The sequence below is a fragment of the Emydura macquarii genome, unplaced genomic scaffold (assembly GCF_026122565.2).
Source record: "Emydura macquarii macquarii isolate MOO-44397 ecotype Brisbane River unplaced genomic scaffold, CSIRO-AGI_Emac_v2 contig_260, whole genome shotgun sequence".
In the NCBI taxonomy this organism is placed as follows: Eukaryota; Metazoa; Chordata; order Testudines; family Chelidae; genus Emydura; species Emydura macquarii.
In genome coordinates this window covers 53,663-75,097 of record NW_027130397.1, presented here as the reverse complement: position 1 = coordinate 75,097, position 21,435 = coordinate 53,663, and the positions used below count along the sequence as shown (strand labels likewise).

Sequence of the window (21,435 nt, the reverse complement as noted above, 5' to 3'; positions counted from 1 at the left end):
GGGGGTCAGGGACTCCCTCCTAAGGGGGACAGAGTCATCCATCTGCCGTCCAGCCTGGTAAATTCGAGAATCGTGCTGTTTGCATGAAGCTAGAATTCTGGACATGACTGAGAGTCTGCCAAGACTCATCAAGCCCTCGGACTGCTACCCCTTCCTACTTTTCTCAATGTGGGCACCAGTGATACTTCCAAGAATGACCTTGAGCAGATCACTGCGGACTATGTAGCTCTGGGAAGAAGGATAAAGAAGTTTGAGGCGCAAGTGGTATTTTCATCCATCCTCTCTGTTGAAGGAAAAGGCCCAGGTAGGAACCATTGAATTGTGGAAGTAAATGTGTGGCAGGTGGTGCTGGAAAGAAGGCTTTTGATTCTTGGACCCTGGGATGTTGTTCAAGAAGCATTGCTAGGAAGAGACGGGATCGATCTAGTGAAGAGTGGGAAGAGCGTCTTCTCAGACAGGTTGCTAACTTAGTGAGGAGGACTTTAAATTAGGTTTGCCGGGGGATGAAGAACTAAACCCGGAGACAAGTAGGGATGTGGGATGCCAGGAGGAAGTGCAAGGAGGAGGGTTCAACAGAGAAGGCCTCTTGATTCATACTGAGAAAGTAGGGCAATTGGCTAGTTCTCTTAGGTGCCTGTACACGAACACAAGAAGCCTGGGAAACAAGCAGGAAGAATTGGAAGTTCTGGCACAGTCAAGGAACTAGGTTGTGATTAGAATAACAGAGATTTGGTGGGATAACTCATGGCTGGAGCACTGTGATAGATAGATATAAACTGTTCAAAGACAAGCTGGGGGAAAAACGTGGAGTAGCAGCATTATATGTAGGAGAGCAGTATGATTGCTCAGAGCTCCAGTATGAAACTGGAGAAAAGCCTGTTGAGAGTCTCTGGGTTAAGTTTACAGGTGAGAGCAACAAGGGTGATGTCATAATGGGCATCTGCTATAGACCACCAGACCAGGAGGATGAGGTAGATGAGGCTTTCTTCAGACAACTTACTGGAATTTTCCAGATCCCAGGCACCGGTTCTCCTGGGAAACTTGAATCACCCTGATATCTGCTGGGAGAGCAATACAGCAGTGCACAGACAATCCAGGAAGTTTTTGGAGACTGTTGGGGACAACATCCTGGTGCAAGTGCTGGGGGAACTAACTAGGGGCTGTGCTCCTCTTGACATGCTGCTCACAGATAGGGAAGAACTGGTAGGGGACGTAGAAGTGGATGGCAACCTAGGCAGCAGAGATCATGAGATGGTCGAGTTCAGGATCCTGACGAAAGAAAGGAGAGCATCAGAACATGGACCCTGGACTTCAGAAAAGCAGACTTTGACTCCCTCAGGGAGCTGATGGGCAGGATCCTCTCGGAGGCTAATATGAGGGGTAAAGGAGTTCAGGAGAGCTGACTGTATTTTAAAAAAACCTTATTCAGGTCACAGGAACAAACCATCATGATGTGCAGAAAGAATAGTAAATGTGGCAGGCAGCCAACTTAACAGAGAAATCTTCAGTGAGCTTAAACACAGAAAGGAAGATTACAAGTGGAAGCTTGGACAAATGACTAGGGAGGAGTATAAAAATATTGCTCGACCATGCAGGGGTGAAATCAGGAAGGCCAAAAACACAATTGGAGTTGCAGCTAGCAAGGGACACGAAGGGCAACAAAAAGTGTTTCCATAGGTATGTAAACAACAAGAAGGAGGTCAGTGAAAGTGTGGGCACCTTATAGAATAGGAGAGGCAACCTAGTGACAGTTGAAAAAAAAGCTCAAGTACTCAATGCTTTTTGCCTCGGTCTTCACAGACAAGTTCAGCTCCCAGACTACTGCACTGGGCAGCACAGTATGGGGAGGAGGTGAGCAGCCCTCAGTGGTGAAAAAACAGCTTCAGAACTATTTAGAAAAGCCGGACATGCATAAGTCCGTGGGGCTGAATGCAATGCATGTGAGGGTTCTGAGGGAATTGGCTGATGTGATTGCAGAGCCATTGGCCATTATCTTTGAAAACTTGTGGCGAGTGGGGGAGGTTCCAGATGATTGGAAAAAGGCAAATATAGTGCCTATCTGTAAAAAAGGGAAGGAGGAGGATTCAGGGAACTACATACCAGTCAGCCTCACCTTAGTCTCCTGGAAAAATCATGGATCAGGTCCTCAAGGAATCCATTTTGAAGCACTTGGAGGAAAGGATGATAATGAACAGTCAGCAAGGATTCGCCAAGGACAAGTCATGCCTGACCAACCTGATTGTCTTTATGATGAGATGATAGGCTCTGTGGATGTGGGGAAGCAGCAGATGTGATATACCTCAACTTTAGCAAAGCTTTTCATAGTCTCCCATAGTGTTCTTTCCAGCAAGTTAAAGTAGTATGGGTTGGATGAATAGACTAGAAAGCTGGCTAGATCAATGGTTCCCAACGTGGGGGATGAGACCCCCTTGGGGTGGTACCAAAGATTCCAGGGGGTCCATGAGGCTTCAGTAATATTGAGGTCATTTAGCCATCCGAGCTCCGCAATGGCCGGAGCAGAGGAGCAGCCCCCCAGGCTCCACATCGGCTGGGCGCAGTCCCGCTGAGCTCTGCGCTGGCCAAAGCAGAGGAGCACCGGCCAGGCCCCCAGCTGGAGAGGAGCAGCCGCCACGTGCCAGTGGGGGCCTGGAGCAGCAGTGGCCGCCTTCCTTACCCTCAATCCATGAGGAATGGGAAAAGGCAGGGCCACACGGGGCGTGCGGTGGCAGCTGCACCAGGGAAGGCTTAGCTCCTTACTCAGGTAAGAGTAATTTATTATTATTATGATTATTATGTAATTTAGTGTTATCATTATATGTATTTATAGGGGTTATATGTGTTTGTTTATGGCCAGTGAGGGTTCGGGGAGGGAGGAGTGCGGGGGGGCCGTTTTTTACCTAATGTTAACTAGTGGGGCTTTCCCTCAAAAAGATAGGGAACCACTGGGCTAGATCATTGGACTCAACGGGTATTTATCAACTGGCTTGATGTCTAGTTGGCAGCTGAAATCAAGTGGAGTGCCCATGGGGTTGGTGCTGGGGCTTCATTAATGATCTGGAGGATGGGGTGGGTTGCATCTTCAGCAAGTTTGCAGATGACACTAAGCTGGAGGGAGTGGTTGATACGCTGGAAAGTAGAGCTAGGATAGAGCATGACCTAGACAAATTGGAGGATTGGGCCAAAATAAATCTGATGAAGTTCAACAAGGAGAAGTACAGAGTGCTGCACTTAAGTCGTAAGAATCCCATGCACTGCTACAAACTGAGGACCAACTGGCTAAGCAGCAGTTCTGCAGAAAAGGACCTGGGAGTTAGTGGACAAGAAGCTGGATATGAGTCAGTGTGCTCTTGTAGCCAAGAAGGCAAACGCCATTTTGGGCTGCATTAGTAGGAGCATTGTCTGCAGATCAAGCAAAATGATTATTCCCCTCTATTCAGCATTGATGATGCCACATTTGGAGTATTGGGCCCAGTTTGGGGCCCCCCAATACATGAGGGATGTGTACAAATTGGAGGGCAACAGAAATGATTAGGGGACTGGGGCACATGACTTAGGAGGAGAGGCTGGAGGAGCTGGTCTTATTTAGTCTGCAGAAGAGAAGAGTGAAGGTGGGTTTGATAGCAGTTCTCAGCTGCCTGAAGGGGGATTCCAAAGAGAATGGAGCTAGGCTGTTCTCAGTAGTGGGAGATGACAGAACAAGGAACAATGGTCTCCAGTTGCAGTGGGGGAGGTCTAGGTTGGATATTAGGAAAACCTTTTTCACTAGAAGGGTGGAGAAACACTGGAATGGGTTACCTAGGGAGATGGTGGAATCTCCATCCTTAAAATAACGAGAGTCCTGTAACACTTTAAAGACTCACAAATTTCTGCAGGCATAAACTTTCATGGGCTGCAACCCACTTCGTCAGATGCAGATTTTCTGTGATTTCCACTTCATGCATCTGACGAATTGGGTTGCAGCCCATTAAAGCTTATGCCCGCAGACATTTGTTAGTCTTTAAGGTGCTACAGGACTCTCGTTGTTTTTGATGTATAAAGACTAACACGGCTACCCCTCTGGAACTTTCCATCCTTAAAGGTTTTTAAGGCCTGGCTTGACAAAGCCGTGGCTGGGATGATTTTATTAGGGTTGGTCCTGCTTTGAGCAGGGGCTTGGACTAGATGACCTCCTGAGGTCCCTGCCAACTCTAATCTTCTATGATTCTTTGCTAGTGGTTTTCAGTTATTTGCTGAAAGCAGAAGTATGGTCAGACTCAGGAATTTTGGATGCTATTCCACGGTCTTGAGGGGAATGTGCTTGAGTAGGTCCAGACTCTTGTGACCAACTCCCTCCAAACTGTCCCTGGCCCAGTGCTGTCTCTGTCCCGTCCCCTGAATCCTTTTCCCAGACCCATTTTCCTTACCTAGCCAGTACCCGTCTCCACTCCGCAGACATTTCGTCCCAGTCTCAATCTTCTTGCCTAGCCAATCCTACTCCCCCATTACAGGCTTGCTGGCTAAGTCTTATCTCTCCCTCTCCTCATACGCAGTCCCTGTCTCCTTACCTTCCCAATACCAGTTCCCCCCCTCCTGGCTCCTTATCCAATTGCCCTCCCTCCCCCAGTAGCTTGTTGTCTGTCTCCATCCACAGGCTCCTCATACAGTCCCAGTCTCCCCCACTTCCCAGCTCCTTGTCCAAGACTCTTTGTCCAACCAATCCCGACCTTCCCTTCCTTTCAGCTCCCAGTCATAGTCTTTACCTGCCCAGCCCATTCCAGTTTCTGTGGCACAACTCCACACCTCCCATTCCATACTTACCAGACTTCTTGTCCCAGTCTGCCCCACTTTCCTACCTCCATGTCTGGCTTTTGTTCCCTGTACATTCAAATCACCCCTCTTGTTCATTGCTAGCGAAAAGTATAATTTGCAGAGTCTTCAGTATGCTGATGGCACCCATCTCTACAGTTATCTCTATGAAGACTGTTTTTAATGGAAAATGACTTAACTTGAGTTGAATAGAAATCAGAGTGTGCAAGAGAGCTATATAACTAAGATTCAGTCAAGATAACATCATGATGATGGGAAACAGTCCAAAGAACGTTGGAAATTATATCAAGACCTGTGGGCTTTGTCTTCTATATATTTCAAAGGTTCACAACGTGAGGGAGTTTATGGTGAGGGTAGTTTGGTAGCAATAGTTGTCAAGGTAGCTTTTTTTAACATTTGAGCGTGGCAAGACTTCACCTTAATTATCTGTGATGCTGCCATATGTAGGTTGAATTACAATCTAATGTATCCTACATGGAAGCTACACCTTCAAATCATCCAGCAACTGCATCTACAGCTGAATGAGGCAGTCTGCTTATTGAGCAATATTGTAGTCAAAGAGTGCATCACACCTGTGGTTTATGATGTGCTGTCTGCTAGTTGGTTTCAAGATGAAGTTCTAAGGTGGATGTGATCTATAAAACCCTAAACAATTTACATCTCTCTAAAAGATTTCCTTTTTCTCTTTGTGATACCACCATTGTTATACTTGTGTAAGGCACTTAAGCAAACATTTTCCATCTACCTTTGTTCACCTGTGTCCGGATTTACTGATCTTGTTTTCTCAGATTTTTCCTGGGTGTAGGAGTGGGGAAGGATGTGATGGATGTATATCTTGTTGGAAAGGGTTTTTTTGAATGTGCTTAGTGCTCAAAACATAGATAAACCGAAACCTGAATATACCTTGATTATGTTTATACTACTTTGTGCACTTGCTAACCAGTTACTTGGTGTGGATTTTATCTTAGATACATAAAGCTAGCTAGTTTTGCACTTCAATAACTTTATTAGCAATTAGTTGTATTACTTTAGAGTAAAGGGGTGATGGTCATTTTCCTTTGACCTCAGTTATATCACAAAGCTGGAGAAAGAGGTGAACCAGAACTTACGAAGGCTGCGCAGTGGAACAGTTCCAGAGCTAGCCTGCTGTGCCAGAGAAGGTTCGAGAAGGTTTGAGCAACTTGTCAAGATGCTATCATCAAATTAAATGAAGGATTGATTTCTTGACCCTGGTTAGGGTGTCCAGATAGCAAGTTTGAAAAATCAGGGCAGGGAGGGTAACAGGTACCCATATAAGAAAAAGTCTGGAATATCAGGACTGTCCCTATAAAATCGGAATATCTGGTCACTCTAAGCCTGCTGCTTTTCACATCATCTTTTAATATTGCTCCATCATCCCTGACAGACACAGTTTATCCTTGGACCTCATTTCTGAAAGAGAAAAAAATCTCGGGAGTAAATTTTATTGATTTTGAATGGAACAAATTGTGCTGGATGGCAAGTATTTTCAGAAACAGCCAGAAGAGTACAACCCTGCATCCATTAGATCATTGCCATCTTCTTCAAATTACAGAAGTTACAATCTGTGTCATTCTGTCATTATACTCTCTAATTTTGATGAACAAAATACATGTAAATTCAAGTTAATAAGTACACTTCATAGTCCTTTGTTTGCCCAGTGATAGTGCTTCCTTGCTTGGTTTTGTGGAAAAGTTCTTGTTCAAAAGGAAAACAAACATTTAGATTTCCCAGTCCCTCAGACTGTCTGCTTTCATCTGTCATATGGCTCTTTCATAGACTTAGTGGGAATGGAACTTTTGCTGAAATGATGACAGGACGTCACTGGGTTACTATGGTAGAACACTGAAGAAACTTCACTTAATGTAACTGTTTGCATAAACTGACTACTTTTGTATTCTTGTAGCAGCCATTGATTTAGTTCTGAGTGAAAAGCAGGCGTTACGTAAAGATTCTGTTCTGATTTTTGCATTTCAGAAAACCTGTATCTTCAATAGATTTTCCAAAATATGGGAAAGGTGCATTGTCACTATCTATAGCACATGTTCTGCTACAAGTGCAGTTACTACTTAAGTAGGGATACAAGCCAATTAACGAATTATTTACTAAGATAATTTGATGGTAGGTCTAGGACCTGTATGTCAGGTTGAATGCCCTGGAATTTGACAAAAAGGACCTGCTATGCTAGCTCAGACGGTTAGATTCTTTCTACCCTCAGTTCCTTGTAACTGACTATGGCATTTTGTCAAAATGAGCAACTCAAATATAATAACGTGGCAGCACTTATCAAAGTGTACACTTGAGCTTGGGTTCCTGTCCTATTGACTTTACTAGATAAAGGATCTTCTTTGGCAACAACGAAGCAGCCTCCATTCCATAGGTCACAGGAAGTTGCTTTAATAGAATGGTAGAAAATCTCTTTAAATAGTCTAAAGTAGAAAAACATAGCAGAATATATTGTAATGAGAACTCCAACTTTCATATATTGCCATTATTTCATTAAGCTGCTCTGGCATGGGGTAGAGTTATAGGAATTAGTAAGTGATCTTCAATTATTACTGTACAAGGAGGCTTTTTTAAAAAGTATATAGAAATATTCTACATTACAAACTAAACTTAATTTTACAAAATGAATTGCAACTTGCTCATGACTATTAGATCTAACCTATTTTAGGTTGTAATTAGTTTCTTTTCCCTGTTGCTAGTACCTGAGGCTGATTTTATCACTGGTGTTTTTCCCCATCCGACATTATGACCAGTCTCTAACTTATTTTTAAGTGACACATTAATCCCAGGAATTTCACGTAAATTAAGTTATTGCTTCAGCATTGTAGTAGTGTGTTTATAATGGATAGGATATAAACTCTGCACAGATGGTGATTTCTGAGCAAGTAACAGAAGCTTTTAGGAAAATAATTGAGAATTTATTAAGGATTTACAGTAATACAGAAAGAAATAAACATGGAACAATTAAAAAAATTACCAATATGCCAATAAAATGTGTGCTGTACTGTCCACTAATGGAAATTATAGATGGAAAAAGAATAGAAAAAAATCTTTATGGCAGACACAGCACTTAAATCATACAAACTGCTAATGTAGCTGTTATTCTCTTTAGCTATTTCCTGCCAAATGAAATGTCATAGGAATTAAATTAGTTCTCTGTAGAAAACACAATTTTCAGTAAATGTGCCATAATTATTTTAATATGATTTTATTACACTAAAAGTGTATAAATATTCTGATTTTATTTTATTTTTCATTTAGGTTGAAGATTGTAAAAATTTCTTTTAAGTGCAAACAGTTTTTTATTCAACTTAGGAAAGAATTGGTGAGTACTCATCTTAAAATTTTGTCTCCTGAAAATCACAGCAATGAAATTTCCTCATAAGGAAAACACTGCATTATCTTTTCTGTGTTATGCTGATTCTGTGTCTTTACCTAAAATAAAAAATCCAGTTTCATCAGTTTTCTACATAATTCAGTAATTATCCAAAGGCAATTAAGCTGTTTGTTTTAAAACACTTCTGATTGTAATTTGTTTTGATTAAGTGGCTTAAATATTAGATATGTAATTCTGTATTTGTAGACTGCTAAAATAGGCTCCTCTTAAATCAGTAAGAAGTGAAACAAGTTGAAAATAAAACATGGCCTTAGTTTTAATTTTGGTTTCAACTTAATCAAGTTAAATCAAAGTTAAATGTGATGCTTGATACTTATTTGAAGATTTTTGAGTTTATTAGTAAACTTTTAATTAAATATGCTGGTTTTTATTTGTATTTGTCTGATTTTATTCACACAGATTGGCTTTGTCCCACCTAAATTTAAATGGAAAATTGATGACAATCTCTTATATAATTCTAGGCAATATGTTATAGAAATGTTACTTTTAGAGATTTTTAGGTTTTTTAAATGTGTCTGAGAAGTTATTGAAGTTTTCTATAAAGAATGATTTTTGCTGATTGTGGTGATTATTTGACATCTGAATGCAATGCCATAGGGCTGCATGATACTGAACTTGGCGAGTAATGACCTGGTCCACGCCCCAAAGAATCTAAATTAATAAGACAGGTCACTGAGGAAGAGAACAGACGTGAAGTGGAAAGGCATAGTTCTTCGAGTGATGATCCCTATTCTGTTCCACTGAGGGTTATGCGCATGTGCCATGCACTCGGAGCTTTTGATGACCTCTTGTTCTTAGTGAAACATTTTCAAAAAAATTTACAAAAACATTTTTTATTTTCTTTCATAGTTAGGATTTTATTGTTTTTTATTGTACTTTGGTAATTCCTCGCAGTTTTTGTAATTAAGAACGTGGGATGCCGCTTCAGCAGTTTTTCCTGCCAACCAATACTTCCCCCTCCAGCTCCTGGGTGCCGAAGATGCTGGGATTCAAAGTCTGTGCTTCCTGCCCTCACTCGTTTTCCATCTGTGACCAACAGCAACTGTTTGTCCCGTTTGGGGGAAGCCCAAATTGTCTCCACGTGTAGTATCTGCTTCTCTTCCCTGCCCATACATAGGAAGTCCGAGATCTGTGTATCCCTATTCACTTGGCTTTGCCAGAATCCCATGAATTGTTGGTCTCAAGACAGGTGCCTTTACCAGTTCTGGTCCCATCAATAGACAAATGTGGTGTGGTAACCACCCCATACTCTGGCTACAGGGTTTAATGCAGGCCAGATGGGCCAATTAACCCATTAGACAGCTAATTAAGGAGGCTCAGCAGGCTGGAATTGGCATGGCCTATAAAATCCAGGAGCAGAAAGGAGAAGGGGACTGCTGGGGAAAGGCAGATACTCCCAGGAGAAGGGGAGTAGGTAGAGGCTGCAGGCAGTTCCTGGGAAAAGGGAGGAGTCTGAGAGAACTGGGAGGCCCAGGAAGAGAAGGAGAACCAGTAGTAGGAAGCAGCCCAGGGATAGAGCAGTGTGGCCAGAGAAAGAAGGCGTAGACTGCTGAGCTTAGGGTTCCTGGGCTGGAACCCAGAGAAGAAGGTAGTCCCAGGTTCCCCTACCAGCCACTCGGTGAGTGGCACCAAGGCAGTGAACAGGAAGACTGTCTTGGATTATCAAAGAGCTAGACCTCTCTCCCTCCCGGAAGGGGGAAACACGGATAGTGACACGGCTGGAGGGCTGAGCCATGAAAAGGACACTGCAGTTCCTGAGCCTTAGACACCTCTGCGCAACACCATGTCATTGCAAAAATGGTATTTCTGAGTGCACCTAGAGAACCATCAACTACTCCGTACACCAACGCTCCTACCCTCCATGTCTTTCGTGGGTTGTCTCAGATTCTTTCTACTATTTTGGAGAACTGTAACAATGGACAAGTGGATCTTGGACATCGTTTGACACAGCTACAACTTAAGAATTTGACGATGCCTCCTCCATGTCTCCTGCCCCGTCCTGCTCTGAGATCACTCTCACGACAGTATTCTTACCCTAGAGGTGGACTCCCTTCTACAGAGAGGAGCAGTGGAGCCAGTCCCTCCAGCCTTTCAGGGCACTGGATTCTCTCCCAACTATTTCTTGGTACTGTTACCCCAAATAATGCATTTTGGGATATTGCTATAGTAACCTACCTGTTGCCCCTTTAGTCTGTTCTTCCTGAGGTAAAAGCTCCCAGGATTGTTAAGGAAACACACGGATGTCCAATAAAGTAATTGTGACACAGGCAGTATTCTTTCTGAAACAAAGTAGCCGTTTATTAATGTAACTGATAATGCTTGCAATGATATGATTTAAAAATCCTAAACAAGACATACAGTACCTCAGACACAAATCCCTTGCAAGTTGAAGAGCACTTAAATTACAAAAGCATATAGTTTAAATGATTCTAAGCGAAGCAATTTGTTGCAAATGGCCAGTTTGCGATTGCTGAGAGCAAATCTTAAAATGCTTTGACGTTTACATAGATATATTGCAATTAATAGCAGAATTGTATACATTCCTATCCCCACACACACACTAACCCTATATACTATCCTATACTATACGATATCATATACTAAACTATAATTAAAAGAATATTAAACTTACTCTATAAGTCCGTTGATGTTTTCCTTTTAAAAATCACTACTGTTCAGTTACTGGTCAGTCATCTCTGCTCCACTCTATTTTCTTCTCTGTCTCTGCAACAGCTTTTCTGACTTCTTTTGCTGGCTTCCCGGCTCTTTCACACACTTCTCTCCTTTTCAGATGCAGCTGCTGGACTCTGAAACTGTTGCTGGCAGCTGGCCCTTTTATGCTACATTGTAGCCCTCTCTTTAAAAACCTCACTATTTTTAGAGGTGGTTACCTTACTCGCATGTGCTCAGTCTTGACCATTACCTCAGAATTTTGATGGACAACTCTGACCTTTAAAACAATTGTGACTGGTATGAGTGGGTTCTGATCGTGGACATCTTTGGTCGGTGGGGTATGCCAGTCAGAGACCTCTTCGCATCTCACACCAACACCAAGTGCACCCAATATTGCTCCAGGGGAGGATTTGGTGCCACTCACTGGGCGACGCTCTGGTCGTTGATTGATCAGACTGGACAAAATTCACCTCCCTTCTCCCCTTCCCAACTACTGCCATCCCTCATCCTGCACAAACTCTGCAGAACAGAGCGACGGCCATTCTGATTGATCTGTTCTGGCCTCCCCAATTCAGGCTCCCTCTTCTTCTTTGCATGTTGAAACAACCTCCTCTGCTGCTCTAGACATTTCCGGAACTGCTAACCCAACACTATAGCAGACTCAGGCATCCAGATCCATTGATGCTACCCCTGACAGTATGGATTAGAATGCTCATTGGCAGTGCAAGATATCCTCTCCAGTAGCTGAAAGGACTCCACAAGGTAATCCTATCAGACCAAGTGGATATGCTTCACCTGTTGGACCAACAGCAGGGTCTTGCTCCTGGGGCTGTGGGCATCCCTGTGCTCTTAGATTGTCTTCTCCAGCTGAAAACCTTTTGGACTCGCTCTCCACTCTATCAGAATGCATGCAACCACCATTAGTGTTTTCCATCCTCCAGTGGAAAAGCATTTGATTTTTACTCATTCCTTGACTGCCTGATTGTGGAAGAGCCTTTTATCTAAATATCTGCCCAGTCAGCCCATCGCCCCCCAATGGGACCTCAACCTAGTCCTTAACTCTTTAACTCTCCCTTCAAACCACTGGCCTCTTGCCCTCTATCTCTTCTCTCTATGAAGTTCGCGTTCCTTGTTACCATTACCTCAGCGAGGAGGATTGGTGAGCTGGGAGTCATGATAGCAAACAACCCTTTCACCGCATTCCATAAGAACAAGATCTCACTACGATGGCATCCCAAGTTTCTGCCAAAGGTGGTTTCATAATTTCCACCTCAAGCAACCCGTGCATGTATCTACTTTCCTTCTAAAACCACATGCCTCGAACAAGGAACGGCGGCTTCATTTCCTCAATGTGGATAGGGCCCTGGCCTTTCACGTACAGCGGACAAAGCCGTTCCGGAAGTCTTGGAGGCTATTTGTTGCCATAGCAGAGAGAATTAAAGGACACGCCATTTCCACAGGAAGAATCTCTTATGTGGGTCTCAGAGTGCTCTACACGCTGCTATCAGTTGTCAGGGCGCTCCCCACCAGATGGAAAATAAGCCCATTCCACAAGAGCGCAAGCAAAACCACAGCCTCGCTCCATGATGTGTCCTTTGCAGACATATGTAAGGTGGCCAGGTGTAATTCAGTACACACCTTTTCTTATCACTGTGCTCGGCACATGATCCTGCTATGAACGCCACATTCAGCGCAGCAGTCCTAAATTCTATGGTTCTGCCATTTTCCTCACCCCCTCCTCCTCTCTAGGTACTGCCTGTCAGTCACCCTCAGTGGAATACAATAGGGGGCCATCACATGAAGAAGAAAAAGAGGAGGTTACTTATCTGTAACTGGAGGTTCTTTGAGATGTGTGGTCCCTAGCTGCATTCCAGTTCCACCCTCCTTCCCCTCTGCTGCAGTGCTATAGGTCTGCAGTGGAAAAGGAACTGGAGCCATGGCCAGTGTGCCCTATCCTTTATTGTCTCGGTCAAAACGAGGAGGAAATACAAAAGTGCATGCATGGACTGTCAAACAAACTATTTTGAAAAGCTCTGTCTCTGAGCTCATGACGCATGCCCACAGTCCTTTCAGTTCTTAGTTCACTGACAGAAGCAGAAGTCCAGAGTCCAGCAGCAAGTAATATGACACGTTTATTGGGATCTTTTCAAGCAAGCATCCATATAGGACCCCCCCAGTCCTTTACACCAATAAATCTTACCCCTACTTCCTGTTTTACCTCAGTTTTGATAATGTATCTTAACCAATCATTTCTTTAACAATATTACAAGATGATTCTTTAGCCAATCCTAACATATTGTAACATAATTATTTAACCAATCATATTCCACCACCTTAACTGGTCACACTTACTTATGCAACAGATGGAAACAATCAAAGAACCAGACAGAAATCATTCAAATAGATAATAGAGAATTGGGTACCATAAAGACCAAACAATAAGGAGTGTAGATTTTACAACCACAACTGTTGATAAGTAATTCTTTTGCCAGACAGAATGCTATCAAACCAAGTTTCCTTTAAACATTCTAGGATCTTTTCTTTATCTGGAGGTGTTAGACTGGATCACCGTCTTAACAGCCTGGTATTAGATGTTATGTTGCACTGTGCGAATGTAACTGCACGCTTCCCAGTTTATGGCCGCCACTCCTGCATCTGAGCCAAAGTACAAGACCTCAGACTGTCAGTGAGAGAAGGCCTGTGGTTTTGATTCTTTTTTAATACCCCTATAACCAGCTAAATGATAAGGATATACTTATACAAGATGGGCCTTTACAGGCAGGCCTGAATATCTATATTCTATATACTAACAATAACCCTCAGTGGAATACAGATAGGGGCCACACATCTCGAAGAACCTTCAGTTACAGGAAAGTAACCTCCTCGTATTAGTAGCAAAAATAAGGTAATAAGATTAATAATAATAAGTAATAAATAGTCTTGATAGTCCTGTCTTGAATTGGTTCTTGTTTATTGTTTAAAGGAAATTAGTGGACCATTAAACTGAGTAGATTGAGAAGGTGGGTTTTTGTCAGAGAAGGAAAATAGGGTTGTAGGGATAGAGAGGGAATAGGTGTACTGCAGGTTCTTAACAGGAAAGTTGTTGGTGACCAGCAATACAGCTGTAAGCAGGAACAGAGCTGTTCAGACTTAAAAGTGAGAATGAAGAGTTTGAAATTGGTGCAGAAGGAGCAGTCAGGCTAGACGGAGGGACTTACAAAGAGGGTGATGTGTTCAGACTGGCAGGCAAGGTTTGACATCTGCATTTTGAAGAATGGTGAGTATCACTAAGGCCAGAAGGGTGGTTACAGTAGTCCAGGTAGCTACTATTAAGGCAAAAGCAAGGGTTTTGGTGGTAGGCATTGAGAAGAAGGGATGGATTTTGGATGTTGCATGAAAGAAGTGGCAAGAATTAGCAACAGCCTCGATTGAGTCATAAAAGAGAGCAATTAAGGATAACAAGATTGCGAGCTTGGGGAATATCTCAGCAGTGTGGGTATAACACATGTTAAATATTATTTATGGGGAAAAAAAGGCAGTTTTTAAATAGTACACTGATCTGTAATACCCCAAAGGTCAGATTTTGGCTCCAGGTGTGCGTGCGCGTGTGTGTGCGTGTGCGCGTAACTTCCATTGACATTTGCAGGAGTGGAGTAGCTGAATCTGAAATTAGAATTTGGCTTTAAACCTTCTTAGCAATCAGAATAGCAATATCTAGATTAATTTGTTAAGCAAACAATTTGGAGATTTGTAATGGGTCTAATCATCTCTGATGTCAGAATTCTACCACACAAGTGAAATTAGATCAGATTCTATGGGATGAAATTTTCAGAGGATTGCATGGAGTCTTACCTCATACAGCACACATTGATCTTCATGTGACTTTACAAGAAATCATATGTCTAAAACCCCATGCAATGCTTGAAAAATTACTCCATGTAAACGCACCTGAAAATATTTTTAAAATAAATCTGCAAGAAGTTAAGGAGTCACTTTTGTATATGAATTAACAGAATTGTTTTTCTGGTTTGAAAATTTTGTGTAAATCAAGAAAAAATAGAGAGATGTTCCTAAATTGAAAACTCATATGCAAGCAAATTCTGTTTATCTGAAACACTTTATTATCCAAATGTTTTGGAAGTTTCTTGAGCTGTTCAGATAATCAGGGTTTACCTGCAGTGCTAAAGAGGTTGAGGTTTTGATGTAATTATCAGTCACACAAGAGTCTTTCTCGCTGTACCTGTTGTGACCTCAAAGTTATTTGAAACGTAACAACACAATAGAAGCTTACCATTTCACCAGAGAATCAGACCCTTTAAATGAGCTCTGAGAAATTAGGCTGAAGACTAAGGTTTTTCATCTGCCTGTGAAGTAAGTTAGTGATCACAGGTGAAATTTCTGAAAGTGATTTAGGCACTTGAAAGCCCAAATCCGATTGATTTTTAAATTTTACATCTCTCTTCAAAATGGGAATTAGGTTTTAGTCACTTTTGAAAATATTCCCTGATATGATTATGCCAACCTTTTGGACTGTAATTTGGTTTCATGAAATATTTTAAGAAAAGAAATTTCAATATTTCAGCTTTGGATGGTAAGGAAGGAATTTAAATAACCCTTTGGAGTCCATTTTATTTTACTTGCATTTTTCACACACAATGGAAGTTTTGACTTTTTGGTGCTGTAAAGCTCTATTATTAATTACTAATTATTATTACTTTTTGAGTATTTGAAATGTCTCCCGCTTGCCTGACTTAAATTACTGTGTATGTTTTTTCTTTAAATAATTACATCATAATGTGCTTGTAAAAGGTTTAGTTTGAAAGCACAGGAGGTGGAGATCCTTTTTGTTCACAGAAAAGAAACTGCATGTGTCGCAACAGTGCATACTTACCATATTTTCCAGTATTTGCCCTACTACTTAACAGAAACATAAAGGTCTAGCATCAAACAACTAAATTTAGAAAATGTCTTAAATTTGGGGCACAGTGAATTATTATTTCTCAAGAAAATATTTGAGGGAAATACTATTATGCCAAGACTTCAGGAAAAGGACCATGCAAACCCTTAACTTTCTCAATGTGACTTTTTTTTTGAGTGAACGTTTCAAGCAGTGTTTATTGGATCATAATCAAGTTGGCATGATTATAGCTTCCTCATCTTTTCTATATTTTCCAACCTTATACATTTCATCTTGCTACTTACAGCAGAATGTACTAAGCGCTAAAGAATGTCTTCAATTTCTCATGTCACCTTATCTACATCAACAAATAAATTAAGCTCATACTTTTAAGCTCTGCTTATCAGATGTACACAAACAGCAGGGACTTAATTTTCATTCCTTAGAGATCTCAGACATAGCCAAATAAGACAAACTCTTTTAAATGTCATCTACTTGAAATTGATGTTTAGTCAACCCTAGAAATTGTGTTGACTACCCAAACTACCAGAAAACTTACTCAAGTTGTTATTCCTATAATAAACCAGGACTTAGTCTCTGAGTGGACACTTATTTATTTGGATTTATAAAAATCTAAACGGTCTTGCAACGCAAGTCACATGGTCACCTGCAGAGAGATCCCTACATATCAATTGTCTCGAATTGAGAGAAGTTAGGAATCCCTGCACCCATTTCCTACCGCTGATAGCAGGCTCACATATGAAGATCCTAACAAACAACATAGCTTGCATGTATTATATCAGTCGCCAGGGAGGGGTCAGGTCGCCATCTCTATGCACAGAAGCGATGATTCTGTGGAACTGGTAATCTCTCACAATGTCACCTTGTTCGTGGCTTACCTCTCGGGTACGCAGAACTCTATAGCAGACAAGCTCAGTTGCAAATTCCCACATGACCACAAGTGGGAGATGCACCCATCAGTACTCTACAAATTGTTCATACTGTAGCGAACACTGTCTACAGACCTGTTCACCACTTACCAGAACAAGAAGTGTCCACAATACTGCTCCAGGGATGAGATGGCACTCTCTGGGCAATGATCTCTTCCTCCCCAGGGACAAAGATTTCCTTTACGCCTTCCCTCCATTTCCTCTTCTTTTGAAAGTCCTGCTAAAGATAATGAGGGGCGGTGCTTATGTAATCCTGATTGCTCCTACTTGGCCAAGACAGACCTGGTATCCGTACCTGATGCAGCTCACAATTTGCCCGCCAATCTCCCTTCCAACCACTCCGCACCGCCTCTCACAGGACAAACCTAAGGATTCTCTGCCTCAGAGCATGGCTCTTACATGGTTCCAGCACCTCTAAAAGCTCATGCTCGAAGGAAGTACAAGAGGTTCTGTTTCACAGTAGAAAGTCTTTCACATAACACACTTACGTGTAGAAATGATCCAGATTTCAAATTTGGTACACATCCCAACAGATCTCTCCAATGTCAGCAATTCTACATATTTTGGAATATCCCCTGATACTTGAATCAGGGTTATCTCTGAGCTCTCTGATTCCATCTAGCAGCCATCACAGCATTTCACCAACCCATAGAGGGGTACTCAGTACAATCGCACTCAACTACCGAAAGATTCCTTAAGGGTTTAACAAATCTCTCCCCTCAACCTCAACAGCCTACTGCCTCATGGGATCTAAACTTGGTGCTAAAAGGGCTGACCAGGCCCCTCTTCAGACCTGTGGCTAACATATCTGTCAATGAAAACGGCTTTTGTGATAGCAATTACCTCGGCTAGAAGAATAGGGGAGATAACAGCTCTGGTGGCTGACACACACACACACACACACACACACACACACACACACACACACACACACACACACACACACACACACACACACACACACACACACACACACACTATTCTTCCCAGATAAGGACTCAGGCCTCATCCAAAATTCATTCCTAAGGTAACCTTCTCCTTTCACATGAATAGTCAACTCTCCTTCCAATCTTCTATCCCAAGCCTCACTTAGACAATAGGGAGGCCGTACTGCATACCTTGGATGTTAGGAGAGCCCTAGCATTCTGTCTCGATAAGACAAAAGCCTTTAGAAAGTCCCCAAGCTGTTCTTCTCTATGGCAGAAAGATCTAAGGGCTTAGCAATATCAGCCCAAAATCTCTCTAAGTGGGTCTCGAATTGTATTAGACAGTGCTATCAGATTTGTAACATGAGTCCTCCAGATTCAATCTGTACACATTCCACAAGATTGCTCTTCTCATCTGTCACGTTCATTAAAGATGTCAGAGATCTGCAGAGTGGAGACACTAGTATCAATCCACACTTTTGCAGAACACTATTCGATATCTGGGGACTCTGCCTCTGATGGCATCTTCAACTCCACAGTACTGTCATGTGTAACTGACCCAACTCTGAAGTCTCAACCCTCCAGAAGGGGTACTGCTTGGGAATCACCTACAGTGTAGCACCCATAGGGGCAATATTTCAAGAAGTAGTAGTAGTTACCTTGTGTAGTAATGATGGTATTCTTCGAGATGTGTATCCCTATGGATGCTCCGCAAGCCGCCCCTCTACTTCAGAGTTCTCATTTATGACTCTGCAGTAGAGAAGGAACTGAAGATGGTTAGCCCCTGCGCGCTGGCTAACCTCGTGGCGTAGCACAAGGAGAGAGAGGACTTGTGCAGGCCCAGTGGATGCTGTTACCGAAGTTCTCTGATCAGCAGCATAGGAATGTAGACACACCACAGTGGAGCACCCATAGGAGGACACATCTTGAAGAACCATCATTACTGTACAAGGTGAGTAATTTCTTCAAATATTTTGAAGATCGTGTCAGTGTACTTTGACTTGTGCATAGGATGTTCATGGATGAAATTGGTTGTCATGCAGCCTATCAAAGTCTGTCAACTTATGCAGTTAGTTCATACTATGGAATGGTTTCTTTCCTCTAGCCTCTTATGAAAATGTTTACACTTGCAAGCTCTCCACATGTGGGAGTGTGGGACTTCAGTGGGTACTACATACCGTTAAGCTTCTTGCTTGTTCTGTCTGTTCCATACACTAATTTCCTTCCTCATAATGAAACTGTCCCAATACTGCAAGAAGGGTAAAGGAGGGATGAGTCTCAGTTGCTTGGAGGGGGAGCTAGCCAGCAAGTAAGTGACTTTGAAGGAGAGTGCTGCAACTGATAAACAAAGGCAGGTGAAGTGTACTAAACCCAACCTTCTATTTGTTAGAAAGCCAAATTAGCATTGGTGATATCTTGTTAACTACCATGGCTAGTAACAAGCTCCCTCAACTGCCTGCTCTTCCAGCACCTGCTACCCTTGCTCTGCTCTTCCTGCTAGTAAGCACTATAAAGGTATTAATTACACTGAGTTGAATATCTCAGCTGTCCTTGAATTTAACAACAATGGCTGTATCTTCTTCCCATCCTTGAACTCACATGTGTGCATGCTTGCCTGCTTACTACTTCTCTTCCTCTAAACCATTAGCACAAAGGTGTACTCCCTTCCTCACTCCTGTTGGAGTTTTGGAACAGGAGGCAAGGTGTTTGGGAGTTCTCTTTCTTCTGTCATGGCATCTCAACAGAGTAGGGTGAGAGATGGCCTATTGGCAGCAACATCCTCTCTCTTACCAGCTGAGAGTTCTTTCAGCCTCAAGGGGTGACCCTGTCTCAATGCTGAACTGAGAGCAGGTTCATTAAAGAGGAAAAGTGGATATAAAATTTAACTAGTAAAATTAACTTAAAACACACACACTATTGCAGTTATTAATAGAAGGGCTTTAAAATGTTTAAAGTTGCGGTGGTTAGAGTGGCACTTCAAACATACTGTGAACTAGAATGTTTTGTACTTTTAGGAAAATATCAGTATTATCAATCAACAATAATAATTTTAAGTACATTTCCTAAACATGATAGGGAAGCATTATAATTTTTCTAAAATTAAATTTTACTTTTCTTTTTTAGCACGAATCTAGAGAAATGTTATTGGGATTCAATATGGTGAATTATCGAGCTTGTAAGAATTTGTGGAAAGCTTGTGTTGAGCATCACACGTTCTTCCGATTGGACAGACCACTGCCTCCTCAGAAGAATTTTTTTGCACATTATTTTACTTTGGGTTCAAAGTTCCGGTACTGGTAAGTAACTGTTGGCTGCGAAAAAGCTGATGATATTCTGGGGTGAGAAGTTAAGACAAGAAGAAATAGACTTAATATGTAGAAAGGGAGATTTAGATTAGATATTAGGAAATTCTTTCTAATTGTAACAGTAGTTAAGCTCTAGAGTAGACTTCCAAGGGAGGTTGTGGAATCCCCCATCATTAGAAATTTTTAAAAACAGGTTGGATACACACTTATTAGGGATGATCTAGGTTTACTTGGTCCTGCCACAGCACAGGGGCTGAACTGGATGACTTCTCAAGGTTACTTCCAGCCCTACATTTCTATGATTCTATACGAGAAGAGAGCAGGAGAGGGAGGGAATACAACACAGTTAATAAAAATAGACTATTATGGGGTAGGCTCTATTAAATTTGTCATAATTCAAGTAACTTTGGCTCCCACAACTGATATTTTTCTCAAGTTCACTTCTCACATATGCATAGTTCTGGTCGACCACTTGCGATTTTTTTAGATTACATCTACATTTAATATTTTCACCATCCAAAAAGTAAATGAAACAGGGAAATATTGATAATTACTGAGTTTTGGTTGGTATTCTATATCATACTCTAGCATCCTAGAAGATAACTGGGTAACAATTCACATTGCAGTTTGTGGCAGTGACATGAAATTGATATTCACTTCATCTGTGATTATTTTTCTTAGCTATTATCTAGAACATTTTGGAAATTTTATAATTGCAACATCAACAACTAGGATCAGACTTGACATTTAAATTAGATTGAACCTTGCGAGCTGTACATCTTAGTTAGCTACTAAAAGGGAACACTGTTATCTGTTGAGATGTTCAAATTCAGAATATCTTTTGTCACATCTTCAAAATCATTGGCTTGGTCCCTAAGAAACTGACAGAACTTCTCTTCAGTAACCTAGCAAGTGTGTATCCTGAAGTCCTATCTACACTAGATAACTGATAAATTACTGGCAACATTTTGAACTTGCAGTAAAAATAACTTAGTTGTTAGTTTAGTTAGAGCCATTTGAGTTGTGTATTTGTCAGACTTGCATCTACTTAGTTACTTGTTATAATGTTGGCAAGAAAATGTTTCATTCCTAAAAATGGTGAAAAATTACCTTTTAAATACACAGACTTCTTTCTGAAATAAATCCCCCGAAGTGTTTATATTTTTATGTTATGGATGGTTGGCACATTTTAAATCTCTTAGAGTCTCACATTATTCAGGTAAGCTATGTTACAAATTCACAGTGAAAGCAAATGCATTTAAGCATAGAACTAAGTTACAGTATATGATCAGAAAGGAATACTCAGAGGGCTGTGAAAATCTGCTGGTCCTATATGTTGAAAGGATGGCCTAGGGGTGAGGATGCTAGCCTGGAATTTTTCTACTTCTCATGGACTTTACTTACACATGCACACACTTAGTGTGGCAGTTGCGCCAGCGAGTAAACAAGCTCTCTA

The 21,435-nt window shown here is 41.7% G+C and overlaps 1 protein-coding gene across 3 annotated transcripts in view; it reads left to right on the top strand.

Annotated features, from left to right (window-relative positions):
* The window catches only part of PTPN4 (protein tyrosine phosphatase non-receptor type 4), a 125,956-nt gene that overhangs the window by 55,122 nt on the left and 49,399 nt on the right, over nt 1-21,435 (top strand). For all 3 annotated transcript variants that reach the window (XM_067549068.1, XM_067549061.1, XM_067549052.1), the window contains 2 exons: nt 8,092-8,155; nt 19,798-19,970. In XM_067549068.1, the coding sequence (XP_067405169.1) occupies nt 8,092-8,155; nt 19,798-19,970 (237 nt within the window). The remainder of the gene's footprint in view (nt 1-8,091; nt 8,156-19,797; nt 19,971-21,435) is intronic.